The sequence below is a fragment of the Haliaeetus albicilla genome, chromosome 8 (assembly GCF_947461875.1).
Source record: "Haliaeetus albicilla chromosome 8, bHalAlb1.1, whole genome shotgun sequence".
Taxonomy (NCBI): Eukaryota; Metazoa; Chordata; class Aves; order Accipitriformes; family Accipitridae; genus Haliaeetus; species Haliaeetus albicilla.
Window position 1 is genome coordinate 44,493,150 of NC_091490.1, and position 17,168 is coordinate 44,510,317.

At 65.6% G+C, this 17,168-nt stretch overlaps 1 protein-coding gene across 1 annotated transcript; it reads right to left on the minus strand.

Annotated features, from left to right (window-relative positions):
• Positions 1-80: 80 nt before the first annotated feature.
• On the minus strand, positions 81-15,382 carry HCN2 (hyperpolarization activated cyclic nucleotide gated potassium and sodium channel 2). Its single transcript, XM_069790651.1, has 8 exons — positions 14,907-15,382; positions 7,948-8,371; positions 4,721-4,882; positions 3,504-3,722; positions 3,113-3,259; positions 2,575-2,815; positions 2,231-2,395; positions 81-2,092 (listed from the first exon to the last, which is right to left on the minus strand). Exons 1-8 carry the CDS (start codon positions 15,365-15,367, stop codon positions 1,140-1,142), a joined length of 2,772 nt encoding a protein of 923 aa, XP_069646752.1. The 5' UTR covers positions 15,368-15,382; the 3' UTR covers positions 81-1,139.
• Positions 15,383-17,168: the final 1,786 nt, after the last annotated feature.

Sequence of the window (17,168 nt, forward strand, 5' to 3'; positions counted from 1 at the left end):
GGGCTGAGCAAGGGGATCAGGAGCAGCCGGAGCCGCGGCAGGGAGGAACGGTGGCGAAGAAGCAGAGACGGAGTCGTGCGTAGCTCTGTCAGCTGCTGACGTTTATTGCACAGGATGGGCTGGATGGAAAGGTGGACGCTTGGAGCGGGGCCCTGTCCCGCCGGATGTGTGGCTACAGGGCGCCGGGCTGGCGTGTGGCCCCTCGCTCGCAGTCACTGCATACATTCAACGTGGAAGGCTGCGGAGTGCTAGGCAGAGGGGCATACATGCGCACGCACACACGCACCCCTGCACCCACACACCTGTACGCACATGCATCCGTCAGTGCACACACACAAGCACGCTGGTACACATGCTGTGTGCCTTCCCCAGCCTTAAAGCTGGGACTGCCTGTGGGGCAGCCCCAGGGCTCAGGTCCCCAGGCTCCAGCGTCTTATCTCCGTCCTAACACTGACTAGGGGGAGGTCGGGCTGCATTTACCACCCCCCCAGGCTTCGGGGGGGGGGGTCAGGTTGGGGGACAGCATGTGTGTGGGGTGCTCGCAAGCCTCAGGGTGACTGTCCCTCAGACCCTCCCCAACTTACCTCCAGTCCTGGACCGTCACCCCTCGCCTTGGGCCTGTGAGAGGGGAGGCTGGGACACGCGCAAGCGTGCCTAAAGCCCCAGGGAGGTGTCCTGCGGATGCACACATACAGGTATGTATTCAGGTCATATACATCATATACAGAGTTGATCACGGGGGGGGATGATGCAGCTGTGGCTTCTATGGGGCAGCCGGGGAGGCTGGGGGCAGCAGGGCTTTGCCACGGGGAGCGGGAGATGGGCCCAGACTTTGGTCGGCGGCGACGCAGCCGGGGGCTCAGCCCGGCTCCCCGCCGTGCCCCCATGGTGGGTGGGGGGGGGGCGCAGAGGCCCTGTATCCACTCCCCCCGGCTGTCGCCCCGCTCTGCAGCGTGTGGAGGGAGGAAGCCGGGGAGTGGGGCTGGCCCCGTGGTGGGGGGAGGCAGCTGGTGGGGCGGCCGTGGCCCTCGCCTGACGCTCCTCGACAGGGCGGCGCAGGACAGGCACGGGATGAGATAGGACTCGCTGCCGCAGCCCCCTCCGGCGCACTCATCCCCACGCCTGGCGTGGCACGGAGGTCACAAGTTGGAAGACAGCCTGGACTTGGCCGGGTCCGTGTCGGGCGTGCCGGCCGCCGAATCCTTGCGGGCCGCCGCCGAGTCCTGCGGCAGGGCGGGTGGCCCCGCGTGCACCGAGCCCGTGGACGCCGGGTGAGCCGGGGTCCCCCGTGAGGATGCCTGGCCCCGCAATCCGGCCGAGGGGCCAGGGCCCGGCGAAGCAACAGCCGGGCTCCCGCCGATGGAGGCGCAGGACTCGCGGGCCGAGGCCGGGGGGCTCTGGGTGCTGCCGGCTGCCAGCCCGTGGGGCAGGGAGGGCTGCGAGGCTGACAAGGGCCGCGAATCCTGGCTGAGGCTGCTGGTGTGCAGTGCCTGTGTGCTTTTGTGGGCGGCCAGGTGCTGGGGCGAACCGGGCGCCTGCTGCTGGCTGAGGGAGAGCTGGGAGCCCAGCTGCCCCGGGGCACCTCCGTAGACGAACGTCCGGCTGGCCAGGGGGCTTTGGGACGGCGGGCTGGCCGCAGCGGCGGCAAAGGCGCTGGTGGAGGCGGGCAGGGCCGCGGGCTGGGCCTGGTCCTGCGAGGGCGAAGGGTTGGCGTGGGGCGCGGGGGGCTGCGGCTGCTGCGGGGGGCTCTGCGGCAGCAAGACGGGGGAGACGGCGAAGGGGCTGGGCACGGCCTGGGCGTACTGCAAGCGGCGCATCATGCGGGGTGAGCCCAGGGCCATGGAGCCCACCAGCGGGCTGGCCATCTGCGGGCAGAAGCTCATGGCGACGGCTTGCTGGAGGGTGGCAATGGCAGAGGTGACCTGGGGCTGGACGGGGCTGTACATGGCCGTGTGCTGCTGCAGCTCCGCCTGCTGCACCATCTCCCGGTCGTACTTGACGATCTCCTGGATGATCTCGTTCTCCTGGTTGTTGAAGACCCCCGAGTTGAGGTCGTGCTGCACTTTGTGGAGCAGGATCGAGTTCTTCTTCCCTGCAGGGAGGGTGCCGGCATGCGGAGTGCCATGAGACCCTGTGGTGGGGCTACGCTGGGCCCCCCTGCCCCAGCCACAGCTGGGCTGGACAGCCCCCTCACCCCCCCCCGCCCCCCATAGTGGTCCCTGTGCCCTACCGATGCGGTCGAGGCGGTCAATGGCCACGGTCTCAAAGGCCCGTCTCATCATGGGGTACTCCTCCAGCACCTCGTTGAAGTTGTCCACTGAGAGAGAGTAGAGGCGGCAGTAGGTGTCCGCCCGGACACTCGCCGTGCGCCGGCCACGGGTCAGCAGGCAGATTTCTGCGGAGGATACACCAGTGCCAAAGTCAAAACACCACCAGCAAGAACTGGAAACGGGGACAGGCCAGGAGCAAGGGGCGAGAACCACTGAGGGGTGTGTGCCCCAGGACAGCGTGGGGGTCCCTGTGCCTCTCATAGAGCCTGGGAGGGGGACATGGCTCAGCCCCAGCAGTGCTCACCTCCGAAGTAGGAGCCATCAGAGAGTTTCATCTCCTTGTTGCCCTTGGTGAGGATGCTGACAACCCCATGCTGGATGAAGTACATCTTCTTGCCAATGGTGCCCTCGCGGATGATGTAGTCGCCCGGTTGAAACACTTCAAACTTCAACTTGGTGAGCATCGCCGTGACAAAGTTGGGGTCCGCATTGGCGAACAGCGGCATTGAGGCCACCAACTTGCGGCAATTGAAGTTCACAATTTCCTGCAGGGGAAGGAGGCAGGGACATGGCTTCCCCAGGGCAGGCTCACGAGCACAGAGGTGTCAGCACACACACAGACAACCCAGCGCACAAATCTGTGCGCGGACACGCTCGCACTCGGAGCCGCAAAGCTGGAGCAAGAGGTGTCTGACCCCAAGTACATGCACTGCAGGAGCTGGTGGGACCCACAGCCTCCCGCCATGGCAGGGAGCAGGGGGGACCCTCATTGCGGGAGGGGGGCATTCCCCATCCTCCCTGCAGCATCCCACGCCCAGCTCTGCAGCCCCCAGGGCCCTTACCTCACGCAGGGGCTCATTGAGCTCGCCCAGGATGCTGTCCTCGTCAAACATCTTGCCCTGGTAGCGGTGCTCGTAGTAGTCGTGAATCTTCTGGCGGAAGTCAGCGGGCAGCTTGTGGAAGGACATGTACTGCTCCACTTGCTTGTACTGCGGGGAGAGGCGGTGTCAGCACCCAGCCAGGCTGGGGCTACAAGGCCGGGACCCCCCACCCACATCCCCGCTCCATGGGGTGGGTCCCAGGCCCCTCCTGGCTGGCGGTTCCCACTCCCTGCCCCACCAATGGCATCGATATGGAGGTCTTGCCCTGCCTGGCTGCACCCACAGGCGCCAGTGCAGCTCCAGGAGGGAATGCAACAGCTGGAACTATGGTCCCTGCCCAGCCCAGTCCTACCTTCTCCTGGTACTGGCGCCGGGAAGAGTCCAGCGACTGGATGAGGGCAGTGGCGTGGCCGATGAACATGGCGTAGCAGGTGGCCCCCACGATCATGCTCAGCATCGTCAGCCAGATGTCCGTCATGCTCTCGGGTGCCTGCTTCCCATAGCCGATGCAGAGCATGTGGCTCATCGACTTGAAGAGGGCAAAGGAGTACAGCTCGCTCCAGGAGTCATTCTGCAGCGACAGAGATGGTGGCAGTGCTCAGTCCTGGCTGGTGCACAGCTGCTCGCATGCACATGTGCATGCATGTGTGTATGCGTGTGTACAGGCACCCATGGGTACGATGCCCTGACTCAGGCCTTGCGGACAAGCCAGGTTCTCTGCCTGCATCTCCCAACAGCACTTGGCGATAGGATTTGTTTGTGAATGTCTCACCACACAGGTGAGAGCCAAACAAACCCAAGTGCCAGGCACGGCTGGTGCTGCAGGGATCCCACAGGGCTCTGCTCCTTCCCAGCAGGTTTCTGCACCTCACGCCTGGCTTCGCTTTAGGTAGTCCGTCATTTTATCTTTTTTTTAAGCTGATATATGAAAGTGCAGTGAGCCCCTGTGAAATGCTGTGACAGGAACAAGCTCTGAGTTTGTGGAAGCCACTGAGTTATTGCAGCACTTGCGCTCGGGAGCCTGGGGCTGTGGCTGGGACAGCAGGCAGCTGCAGGCAGGGATGGGCTCCTGTGAAGCCCCAGGCTCCCCCCAGGAGCGAAGCAGCTGGGGAAGGAGAAGAAGGGGAGGAAGCCAGGCAGGGGGAATGCAGCAGAGATGGAAACACTGGCAGAACGGGACGAGATGGATGGAGGGAGAAGAGCCATTTGTAGCAGGCTGCAGGGCTGAGAGGGAGCAATTAGAAACATGGTCCATTACTTATTAATAGCAGCTTTGCTGCTAATGAGCAGGAGGAGGCAGCAGGGGACGGGGCAGAGTACTGTGTCAGCATCCTCCTCCCACCCAGATTGATCCGCTGCCCCAGGTCCTGCGAGACCTCGCCAGGGAGACCATCCGCAGCAGGCATGGGGTGCCCTGCGCACCCTCCGCGCTCACACCATCGGGGCACCACAGCACCGGCCGGCGCAGGGATGGCATCTCCTCGGGTCAGTGGAGAGAGGCCAGACAACATGGGGATGGACAGGGGCCCGGGGGAGCAGGCAGGGAGCAGGGTTGGGGCCAGCACTCACCACCATCCCGTTGATAGAGACCCAGCAGTTCTGGGGGAAATCCTGCAGCATGGGCACGAGGAACTGGAGGCAGCCGTCCCAGTGGCAGAGCAGCAGCATCATGCCGATGAGGTTGATGATCCTCATCACCGCACTGGCCAGGTCGTAGGTCATGTGGAAGATCTGTGGATGGAAGGGCCGGGGTGGGATGGCAGAGGGTGAGTGCAGGGACTGTCCCCCCCACCCTGCCCCACTCCAGGCACTGACCCACATGGCCTCGGCCAAAAGAGGCACTCGCAGCTGGCCTGGCCCCAGCTCTCCCCACAGTGGCTCCGTTCCGCCTGCCTATTTATAGCCAGCGGGATGCCGCCACGCTGCCGCCCCGGAAAGCGCTAATGGCTGCAAGCTTTGATGAGGATAAGCCGGTGCTGGCGGATACTCAGGGAGAGCCAAATGCTCCAGGCACCGGGGAGGGAGCAGGGCAGCCCCCGAGGCAGCAGGCATGGGACGGCTTTTGGTAAAAAGGGTCCAAGGTACCTACGTCAGGGTGGGGCTGAAGAGAGACCCCCAATCTGGGGAAAGTGGCCAGGGCAGCTCCGCACAGTCTGGTCTGCCAGAGATCCCACCCTGACAGGGATGGGTCTGCGTCGGCCCCAGAGCTGGTGGCTACAAGAGCATCAAATGCGGAGACCCATCAACAACACCCTGGGAGAGCCCCTGGCTGGGTCCCATGGCTGCCAGGACCTGCCACGGTGGGTCTGGGACCAGAGCCCTGGCCATGGAGGGGCATGTGGGCAGGAGCATGCCTTCAGGAGCAGCTGCTCTGTGCTCCAAGCACACCCCTTGCTCCTAGCACCGGCCTGCAGCTCCTGTGAGAGCAAGGCTTCCCCCCCCAGCCCCATCCCTGGTCCCAGCCTGCCCTTGGCTCCCATTGCCCCACGGCACCCACACAGGCAAACCCAGGAGGTAGAGACATGTCCTCCTGGTTGCAAACTGAGCCACGGGCTGAGGACTTGTTCCTTTTCCTGAATATTTTTAGGGTCTGGAAAAGGTGAATTCAAGGAGGAAAAAAGAGACAATAAGAAATTAACCCCCTGGCAGTGAAATCCTCCGTCTCTCCCACCGCTGCAGATCCAAGGCTGGAGCCCTGCAGTGTCACATGGAGCAACTGCACAGCAAGGGCACGGCGAAGGCAGGGCAAGGGCAAGGGCACAGGCACGGGGACGGGCAAGGGCAAGGGCACGGCCTCCCCTTCCTCTGTGCCCAGCCCCAGGCTCTGAGGCTGCCTGACCAGGCAGGGCACACGGTGTGGGCAGGATGAGCCAGAGCTGGTGCGATGTGCTGGGGAGGGAACAAGGTGGAGTGCGAGGGGCTGGGGAAGGGGCAGCCCCAGCCCCATCTCTGCCAGCCTCGGGCACATCCTTTCCCCACTCTGGCGATTGCCCCCCTGGGGCAGCCCCTCGCTGTCCCTCTCCCAGCTGCCGCTGAGGCTGCTGGGGGCAAAACCAGGCACATGTGGCCCCTCCAAGACACTCCTGCTGCGTCCACCAGCGTCCACCAGTCCACAGCACCTCCAAGAGCAGGGGAGGTCCCAGTGGGGACTGGGGCCATGCTCCCCTCCTGTCCCCTGTAAGCGTATGTGATTACCGGGATCCTCTGCACAGCCACGCACAGGTTTAACTCATCCCCGGGGCTCTCCCTGCTATGTCCCACCTGAAAGCAAAAAGGGCGCAGAGCCAGAGCCCTGGCGGGGAGGGACGGACACACTTTGGGATAGGGAGTCTGCAGGAGGTCTGGGATGCTCCCACAGCAGAGCCCAGCCCCCGGGGGAAGGAGCTGGAGAAGGGCACAAGGGCAGAGTGGGATGCAGGCAGGGAGATGCGGGCAGACTGACTGGAGCTGCAGCCATTCCCCCCTCTCCTCTGCCCCAGGAACTGGGGGCAGCCCCCAGCAGCACTGCGAGGTTCAAGGGCTCTGCTGGGCGCTGGCCAGGACAGCTGAGCTCAGCCCTGCGTGTGCGGGAAGGCTGAACCCCCATGGAGCTGTGGGAAGAGCAGCGTGCCAGGGGCTGGAGGATTTCCCATTGCAGGGTGAGGCCAGGACAGAGTCAGACCCCTGACACAATGGGGCCAGGCCATGGCGGGGCTGGTCCCTCCTGGCAGGGCTGCCAGGCACAAGCCCCCAGCGCCCACCCCAACTCGCAGAGCAGCCCCATGGCTTTGCAAGGCAGAGGTGCGGGAGGGTCCCGTGCCATCCCTGGAGCTGATGTCACCGTGCCTGGGCTGCACCGTGGGTCCCTGCCGCACTACTGGGCAGCTCTGCCGGAGCCTGCACAGGGGGATGCCTGGCCAAGAGTCGCACCTGCCCTTGCCAGGCCTGGGGACACGCGGTGGCAGAGGAGGAGGAGGAGGGAGCGAAGGCACTCGCCACCCCTCCAGCCCGCGGGTGCGCATCCGGCTCTGCTGCAGCGAGAACCTGCACAGCCCCAACCAGCGGAGCTGCCGTGAGGCACCTGCCCACGTGCCAGAGCCACGCAGCAAAGCCGAGCACGCCACAACTCGACACAAAGGCACGTCCCCTCGCAGCCCACGTGGCCCCGGGTGCGCCAAGCCCAGGCAGCACCCTGCCTCCTGCCCTGGGGACCTGGGGGTCCCGCTGTCCCCGAGGGGCTGGGGCTCCTGCAGCCCCCTGCCAGTGCTCCTTGAGGTCCCGGTGGTGCAGGGAGCCAGAGGGGACCAGAGGCAAGGAGCATCAACCTGAGCAGGGGGATGCGGCTGAGCTGCCGGCGGAACACGGTACAGCACGCCTGCTTGTGCCGGCCATGCTATCACCCGTGGGTAGTGCTGTACCACGGCACTGGGACTGGCTGTGCAAACCCCAGCACCCATGTGCATGCACACACACGTGCACACACACGCACGCACAGACAGGGCATGGCTTGGCTGCAGCTCAGCGGGCCCTGAGGAGCCAGAGGGACTGCCTTTGCGCTGAAGCAGACCAGGAGTGCTCTCATGTCACAGCTGTCCCACTGGGGACAGAGCAGAGGGAAGGTGGGGGATGCCCAGAAACTGCCTCCACACCGGCCCCACACACAGCCCTGCAGACCCCATCCAACCCACCAGCTCCTTGGGCAGCCCCGAGCCCCACTGCCCTCACAGGGACACCTCCTGGATCCCACTCTCTCTAGCCTGTCCCGCCACTGCCAGAGGAGGCACCCACCGCCGGGCTGTGTCCTGTGTGACCCTTACCTCCTCCCACTGGTGGATGTAGCGGATGAGCCGGGAGAGGCGGAGGAGCCGCAGGAGGCTGAGGATCTTGGTGAAGCGGACGATGCGGAGGGCACGGGCCGTCTTGTACACCTCTGAGTCTATGCCCTTCTCCACAATGAGGAAGACGTAGTCCACAGGGATGGAGGAGACAAAGTCCACCACAAACCAGGTCTTGAGGTACTTCTTCTTGATCCTCTCGGGGTCCAGGATGATTTCTGTATTGTCCTCAATGACAATCCCCGTCCGGAAGTTCAGCACCAGGTCCATCAGGAAGAAGGTGTCGGAGACCACGTTGAACACGATCCAGGGCGCCGTGGTCTCCTCCTTGAAGAAGGTGATGCCCACGGGAATGATGATCAGGTTGCCCACCATAAAGAGCAGCATTGTGAAGTCCCAGTAAAACCTGGGGAGAGTGAAGATGGAGGAAGGTGTCACCAGCGCCCTGCAGCCACCCGCTGTGTGGAAGGGGCCTGGCCACTGCGCCCTGCCCTAAGGGACCTGTGTTACCAGGTGCTGTCACTCTGATGCCACCTCGGCCCCAGGCACCCCCTCCTCTCTCCAGGGACCACATCCTGCTCCCCCCTCTCCAAACTGCCCCCAGGCCTGATCCTGCAGGCCAGCACAGTCCCTGGTTGAGGTAGGACTGTGCAAGTGCAGAGGGGTGTGCAGGATGAGGCACAGGGCTCTGTGCTGCCGGGGGCTCTTCCTGCTGTGCTGGTTTCACCAGAGGTCTGCCCTGAGCACCCAAACCCAGGCAGATCCCAGAACGAGGGGAGAAAGATGCCACCAGGCACTGGTGGGGGGGACCCTCCTGCCGAGCCCCCCTGGAGCAGCCCATGGGCTGGGGACCACCCTCATCCCCAAACTGCCCACTGAGGCGGGGCCATCGCGCTCTCCGCAAGCAGCACGTAAGGTCATGGGTGGAGGCAGGACAGGAGAGCCTGGTCTCCCCCACCGCTCCCCTGGGAGCACCCCCCCATTCCCCCCACCCTGCTCACGGAGTCCCCAGGGACAGCCAGGGCCACCCCACCCCGGCACCTCCCTGGACCAGGCTGTGGTCCCAGTTTTGGGGGTGCACAGGGCGGCAGCTGCATGTTGGACCCAGCAGCGCGGCCGCGGTGGAAGGAGCTGCCGTGGTGGAAGGAGCTGCCGTGGCTCCCGGTGCAGCAGATCACGTACGGCTGCAGCTGGAGCCGGCATCGCCCGCAGCCCCGGTCAGATGGCGGCGAGGGCAGGCAGCCGCCTTTGCTTTCGCCTCTGCCTGGGCTGCACGGCTCCTCCATTCTCTCCTGCCTCACCCCCGTCCTTCTCTCCTTTCTCCTTGTCCCCGTCTTCCAGGCCACCGATGACCTTTCCGAGCATCTGCAAGGTCACGGCAGCCCCATCCTGGCAGGACCGTGCAGAGGGGACCCCAGCCCCCAGCTCCCTGCCTGCCCCACGCCCCGGCACTGGTCTCGGGGGACAGGAGGGGAGGATGCTCCTCAGTGCCACGGCACAGACACGCAGGGCCCGAGGCAGGAGCTGCCGGGCAGGGGGTGCCCTGGCCATGGTGCCGGGGGGAGGGGGGGAGGAGGGGGAGACCTTCTGCACACAGGAATGGGAGATGGGCCAGATCCATCCCGCTCCCCACCTCCCCCTGTGCAGATTAGCGCAGGACCAGAAGGAGTCAAGCATCCCAGCTTCTGACCTTTCTCCAATGACACCTTCCCCATGTGAAACGTTGCCGTGGCAACTGTGAGTGATGTCACTGCTGCACAACGATGACTTCACACCCAGGGCTGTCTCCAGGGTACCCTCACCAGCTGCCAGCCAGAAGGAGCAGGTTGTGCTCCCCCCCGCTCCCCCACAGGCGAGCTCTGGCCACCAGCACCGAGCGGCTCCAGTGCCCTGTGACCCCCCGCAGGCAGCGAGGCCGCAGCCGTGGTGGGCTCTGCCAGACCCCCAGAGTTCCAGCCACACAGCACGACCCCCAGAAGATGCTGGGATCGGCAGAGGCACTGCTGGGGCTCGGGCAGCCCATGCCAGCAGCACCGGGCTGGATCTGTCCTGCAAACCCCCTGGCAGCTCTCACTGCAGACTGACCCTGCTGCACAAAGCGAGTCTCATGGGGGCATTAGCCAGGCAAAGCTGTGAAGAACAAAGATTAAATAACCATGCCAGCTGGGCAAAACTCGCCACTGGCTCAAATCCCTTTGCAATCTGGCGGAGCCAGGGCGGAATTTGGTCTGCTGAGAAAGATAAACTGCTCCTGATCGCCCCCAACACACACGACTGCCTCTGTGCGATCTCTTCAGGGACCTGGGTGCAATGCCAACGCTTTCTTCCTTGGAGGGCAGTGTGGGCATAGAAAAAAAGATCCAATCCAGGCTACTAAAAATATCTGAATACAAATTAATTAGGATCCTTGGCACCCCCTCCCTTGCTTCTGACCCAATTGAATGACAGTGATGACGACAGAAGATGCCAAAAGCCTCTGCGAGCGGGGGCTGCTGCGTTCCTGCTTCACTGCTTGCCCAAAGCCTGGCACAGCCGTGCTGCCCCACAGGTCCTGGGCAGGAGCTGAGTCAGGGCCAAGCCCCACCACCAAGTCCCAGGGGCCCCGCCATGCTCCTGCCCCCAAGATCCTGGACCACATCCCTCCACAAAGCTGCCACCTCTCCAGCACCTCCAAAACTGCGACGGAGACCCCGAAGCCAGAGAGGCGTGGGGCAATCCTGATGCCTCACCAGCAAAGCCTCCCTGTCTGCCTGCTGTTACTGCCTGGGAGGGGTCCAGGAGAAACCCCTGCACTGTCCAGGGGGGCACGGCCGCAAGACACCGGGGTCGTACCCGCTCAGCTCCACCGCTGGCACACAGAGTTCCAGGGGGCTGCTGGGGATGATCCAGCTGCCTCTGCAGGCTCGGTGCGACGCATCGCTCCCCTCTATGGTGATCCTATCGACTGGGCACCGAGCTGCCCACTCACCAGCCTGCCCGGGCAGACGAAGCTCCCTGAGACCTCGCTCTGCAGAAGGTGCCCCCAAGGGCTGAGCCCCTCGGCTCGGACCAGGGCCCCAGCTGCAAATGGCCAGGGGGATCAGTGCGGGATCAGTGTGGGACCAGTGCTTCGCCAACTTGCACTAAATACTTATATTCTAAAAACGAGGTCACTTTTAGAAGTGGGTTAAGAAGCCAACAGCAGAAGTTTGCCTGAGCCGAGCAAGCAGCGAGGTGTGGTGCCCAAGGCGGCATCCGTACCCCCCGTGTCCCAGTATGGCCAGTTGTGACGAACAACTGGTGCTACTCTCCCCTGGAAAAGCCTTTTACCCCAGGGGGTCCCTGGGGAGAGGAGAGGGGATAAAGGCTTTGCAAACTGCTCGAGGACCCAAACCTTCACAATCCCCCCAGTCAGTCACAGCCTTTCTTCCCTGATGACTGAGCGGTGGCTTTCAGCACCCGCCAGGTCCGGCTGCCCCACACTGATGCTGCAGAGGCAGAGAGCAGCTCCCCAACACCCTCGCCAGAGGGAAGGGTAACACCGGGACCAGCAGCAGCGCTGGCAAGCACATCGGGAGCGGCAGCAGCTGCCGAGCCCGGTCCCTCCGCTCAGGACCCCCAACGGTGGCACCAACAGGTCTGTGGCACCATCCAGGCAGCAGCAAAGCCCCAGAAACCATTTTAAGCCCAGAAGAGGAAGGCTCCGGCCAAGCAGCACCAGGGACACATGCGCTGGATGCGGCTTTACCCCCGAGGCAGGTGTGGGACCGGCTCTCGCAACAGAAATTCACAAGCAGCGAAAACCCACAGCTCAGCCCCAGCCCCGTGCCTCATGGAAGGCTGCGAGTGCCGGGCCGGCGGGAGGGGATGCCGGCGTAGCCGTATCAGGCAGCCCCATGGTGGTCACGGGGAGACAGGCACCGCCACCACTGAATCACCGGCTGCGCGCAGCTCTCCGCATTACTGATGCATCCAGCAAGGCGCCTGGGCTGAATCCTCCTCCTGGGCTTATGCAAGTCTCTCACCGTGCGAGCAGGGGAAGGGATCGACCGTGGAGCAGGAGAACCCACTCCCCCGTGCCCGGGCTCCTGCACCCCCGGGAAGCACCCGCTCCTCCTGGGAACGCCACCGGCCTCCTCCTCAGCCCTGGCCCCACGCACATCTCTGCCCCCGATGCCTCACAGCACCCCGGCCCCGCACATGCCCCTGCCTGGGTCCCAGGTGTGTACGGGGTGTAAAGATGGGAGCCAGACCAGCAATGTGCCCCAGGTCACTGAGAAACAAGGGCTGCATGCAGCCCCCCAGCTCCCATTCCCAATCCCAGAGCGATACCGCAGGTGCAGAAACACCAACAGAAATAACGAAAAAGTCGATGCTAGCTGGGTTTTTCCCTCTCATCGATAAAGACCAGAAGCGGCGAAGACTGAGAAAACAACTGAGCACAGCATGGGAAAGGAGGTGGCTCTGCTCGACGCTCTACTTCAGTGCACAATTTACAAGGTCTCTTTTATCAGATTTGCAGCTCGGGATCTCAACCAGCCACCCAGGCTGCTTCCTAATAATTCAATATTTATGTAAAGAGCAACTTTCGTTCCCAGAGCAAGTCTGCCCCTGAATTTTGCATGAATAATTGCAGTGCCGTGTCCATGAGGGGACAGGATCTCTAAATGACTCCGATTATGAAATGATGTCACATATGCAGATGGGTAATGATTTTATCTTAAGACGGGAAAATGAGTTTTGCAGGGCAAACACGGCTGGGTTCATGCTCCATTATCATTACTAGATAAACATAATACTTCTTTTTAAGGCAGGACCAACGTGGAATAGATAGACATGTCCTCAACATGTACAAGCAGAGTGGGCTCCCCACAACTGGGCTTTCAGCCCCACGTTGAGCCCATCCTGTTTATGTGCACATTTGTAGACCCAGACGATGCTGTGGCTCTGCCTGCAGCTCCTCCCCGCTGGGCAGGGAACTCTCCTACGCCACTTGCAGCATCAAAACACAGGCAGCGGCTCTTCCCCAACGGGTTTCAAGTCTTGATAGCGACTCCGGGATGGATGGAGCCAGCATGGGGCACGCTGGCCAGGGTGACTCCCCAAGGTCACCCTAGCGCGGACCGGTGCCTGCCCGCCCACCGCAAGCACCAGTCCAGGGAGCAACGCTGCTCTGCTCCAGGGAAGCCTCTGAGGCCTCGCTCCCATCACAGGCTCACCGCAGGGATACCCTGCTCTCAGCAGCACCGTGGGCTCTGCCACCGGGACCACGGCTCTACCGGCTCAGAGAAGCAGGGCAGGCTCTGGCCCCAGTGCAGTTGTGGGCAGGATGGTGGGGCCAGGCCATCACCCCTCTCCCAGCCTCCTCCAACAGCCCACAGCTACTGAGGGAGAAGTGAAGCACGGACAGCGCAGAGGGGCACAGTCCACTGGCTCACCAGCCCCCGGGTGCCGGCGATCCACCTGGTACCGGCACATTTGCCCAGTCACAGCAGGGACGGCACAGAGCTCCCTCCACTACGGGACTGGTGATGGCCACATGGTGCAGCTGCCCCTCACCCTGGCTCTCCAGCAGAACCTGGTCCCCAGCCGGCGAGCCAAAGAGGGGGCTCCAACGAATACCCACGGCGGGTTCCCAATGGGAACATCTGCCACAAGGGCGCGAGACCCCTGTGCGGGAGGTCAGCCCTGAGAGAAGGCTGAGGGCCTCCGGCTGCTCCTCTGGAAGATGCCAGATCAGCCCAGGAACAGCGCACGAGGGCAGGAGCAGGAGGTGCAGGCACTGGTCCCTGCTCTGAGCCCGCCCAGCCAGGGCAGACAGCACCCATGGCCACCTCCACCTGCCCTGAAGACCCCCGTGCCAGTGGGGACCCCCATGCTGGTGGCGACCCATCAGCGCCAGCGGTGAACAGATCCGGGGGTCTGGCTCAGCAGCGACCCCCACACTGGCACCCAGCAAACCCTCCCTCGAGCCTCCCCAAACCGCATGCCAGAACAGCAGCGGAACGAGTCGGAGCCGGGCCCCCCTGCTCCCCCAGCCTCTGGCCAAAGGCCCCCCAGTCCCTTTGAGGTCGCTGGACCAGGGCCGGCCACGGTTGGCTCACCAGTGATGCCAGCGGGGTCTCAGCCACTCATCCCCGCAAGATGCCGTGCCGCCTGCCCCAGCCGGTCGAGCCATACATCCCTCCCGGCAGCTTTCACGCGACCCGGGAAGCATTTGCCACTTCTGAGCTCCCCCAGGGCTCAGGGGGTGGAAAGGAGATGGAGCTGCAGAGTCTTTTTCCCCTGGTTTGCCATTCCTCGGCTGGAAGCCGCACAGGCTGGATCTTGGGGTCCCCTTGGGAGCGAGAGGAATCCCTCCTCAAACTCCCTGAACCTAAGGACAGGATCAGGCCTCCTTGGGGGAGGGGGAACCTTCACAAAGCTCTGCTTGGCAGCGGAACTAGCAGCGTGTCCCCCAGCCCAGACCCCCGGCCCCGCAAGGGGAGGGTGACACCTTCCCCCGGGGTGGTTCCGGGGCAGAGCCGAAGCCCGGTGGGGCTCCAAAGGGTCCGTGCTGGGCCGCGCCGTCGGAGGCCCCGGGAAGGACGCGGGGATGCCCTTGCCCGGACCGCCCCGCCACCCCCCACCCCCCCCGCCAAAGCCGGGGGCTCTCGGCATCCCCGGACCGACCGCCGCTCCGCTGGGGAGGGGGATACCCGGCCGCCAGCCCCTCCCTGCACACAGGCTGCATCCGCGCTGCCACCCCCGGCACAGCTCAAGGTGCCCTCTCCCAGGGCTCGGCCCGGCCTCCCCTTCCCCCGCCGGCGGGGCCGCCCCCGGGCCCCGCTCGCCCCCTTCGCCCCCGGGCCCCGCTCGCCCCCTCGCCCCGCCCGCCCCGGCCCGGTCCGACGCAGCGGGGCCGCCGAGCCCCGCGGGGTCCCGGGCGCAGCCGCTCGCCCCCCGCCCAGCCGGGAGCGCACCTGAAGTCGCTGTAGGGATGGATGATCCAGGCCCCCGCTGACTTGACGCGCTCCTGCTCCCGCTCCACCGCCTTCTGGGAGCCGAACATCCGCAGCGAGAACTTGTTGACGCCGGGCTGGAGCATCGCCCCGAACTGCCGCTGCATGAAGCTGGCCTGGCTCCCGCGGGCCTCCTCGCCCGCATCCTCGCCCGCGCCCTCCTCGGCCGCCTTGGCCCCGCCGGGGGACGCGCCGCCGCCGCCGCAGGAGAAGGAGACCTTGGGCTCTCGGGGTGGCTCCGGGCCGGGGCTGCGCGGCGGATCCCCGCGCCGGCACTCGCCGTTCGGGGACCCCTTCCCGCCGCGGCCCCGCGCCCGCCCCGCCGCCGCCGCCGCCGCCCCCGCCCCGCCGCGCTTGGCCGCCTCGGCCGCCTCCTCCTCGGCCGCCGCCTCCCCGCCCGCCGCGCCGCGGCCCGCCCGCATCCTGCCGCTGCCGCCGCCGCCGCCGAGGCCACCGGCGGCCGAGTGGCGCCCGCCGCCGCGGCGGGGGCGGGCCGGGGCGGGCCGGGGGCGGGCGGCGGGGCCGGGCCGGGGGCCGGGCGGCTCCGCAGCTCCCCCCGCCGGCACAGCCCTCGCCGGCGGGACCGGCCACCGGGGCCGCCCCGCTCCGCCCGACGGCCCCCGGCTCTCGGCGGCGCGGCCCCCGGTGCGGGGCCGGGCGCTCCCCTCCGCGGGGCTCCGGGGCCCGACGGCCCGTCCGCCCCGTCGGGGAGGGAGCGCTTCGGGCGCCGCCCCGTCGACAGCCCATTCGCGTCCCCGCCCCGGCCCCCGCTGCCGGCGCGGCTCAGGCGGCCCGAGCCCACCCCCGGGGCCGGGGCCGGACCCTGCAGCCCCCGCCAGGCACGGGGGCTTCGCCCTCCCGCAGCCCCGGGGACCCGCCGCCCGCCTGGCCAGCCCGAGCCCCCCACCCCGCACGCAGCCGGTGGCGGGAGGAACGGCCCGGGGTGGGCGCAGGGATGGAGACCCGGGACTGACGCCCCGGGGCAGGGCAGCTCCTGCGTGGCTCAGAAATAACTCGGGCCGGCAACCGCAGCCGGCCACCGCCGAGGCCGACACCTGCACCTACGCTAGACGCAGCCGGGCGCGATGCTCTGGGTGCCGGGAACAGGCCAGCGGGACCAGCACCTCCTGCCCTCCGCCCCAGGAATATGCTCTTCCCACCGCGCCTTCCCCAGGCACGCCGGAGCGGGGAGGCCGGGTGAGCCCCGAGCACCCTCAAACAGCCGGACACAGGACCAGAGCCGCCCCGGCCGTGGGGGGCATGGCTCTCACAGCCCTGGCTCTGCCAGCCCAGGGCAGGACAAGACCCATCCCGGGTCACGGTGCCGCACGGGTGACGAGGCCACGGCGGGTGGCACCATCTGCTGCCCACGGGGCAGAAACACAGCCGGACAGTGCACGCGTCCAGCTCCCGTGCCGCCCACGACCACGGCCAGAGCCAGCCCTGCTCCATGCCCCGGGTGGAGAGCGGGCAGCCGCAGCCCATCCGCTGAGCCCCTCGGGAGAGGATGCCCCAAAAGCCACACTCCAGGCCACAGCAGGCTCGCTCTGCAACAAATCACCCCCTTGACTTCGCGTTGCTACCTGCAGGCAACAGCCTGTTTCTCCAAACCACCTCCCAGCACAGTGCCGTCCCCCCGCCCGCTGGCCCCAAGCCCACGGAGGAGCCCCTGACGAGCCAACACTGCGGCTTAACCTGAGCAGGAGGCTGGAGATGCCGGAGTGAGCAAGCGAGGGACAGAGCTGGGCACCATGGCACAGGTCCGTCCACGCCGTCCCTGTGTGGAGCTTGACACAGCAGCGCCTCGACCAGCGTGGTGAGGCTCTGCCTCGGCTCGCTGTGGCAGCTGCCACAGGCAAGCGGGCCCGGCAGAGAGCAGCACGATGCCGCTCCATCCCCTCCCCAGCTCCCTGGGCTGTTTTTTCCCCCTCTGTGCCTGCCCTGCCAAACAAAAGGCACAAGCAGCGCTTTGTGCTGCGGCCGAGAGCTGGGTCAGGCAGGACCCATAATCCTCATCAAGGAAATTAAGCCATGCATTGATTTTTCACCAGGACGGCACCCACAAGCACGAGGCCGGCTGTGAAAGGCTTGCATAACCCACTTACGTGCTGCAGAGCCACACTGCCCAGTCAGCCTCAGGGCCGGCCCAGCTGATGACACACCAAGGCAGCAGAAATGCTATCAGGAGGGACCCAGCCACCACAGCTCTGGGCTGCTGGCACC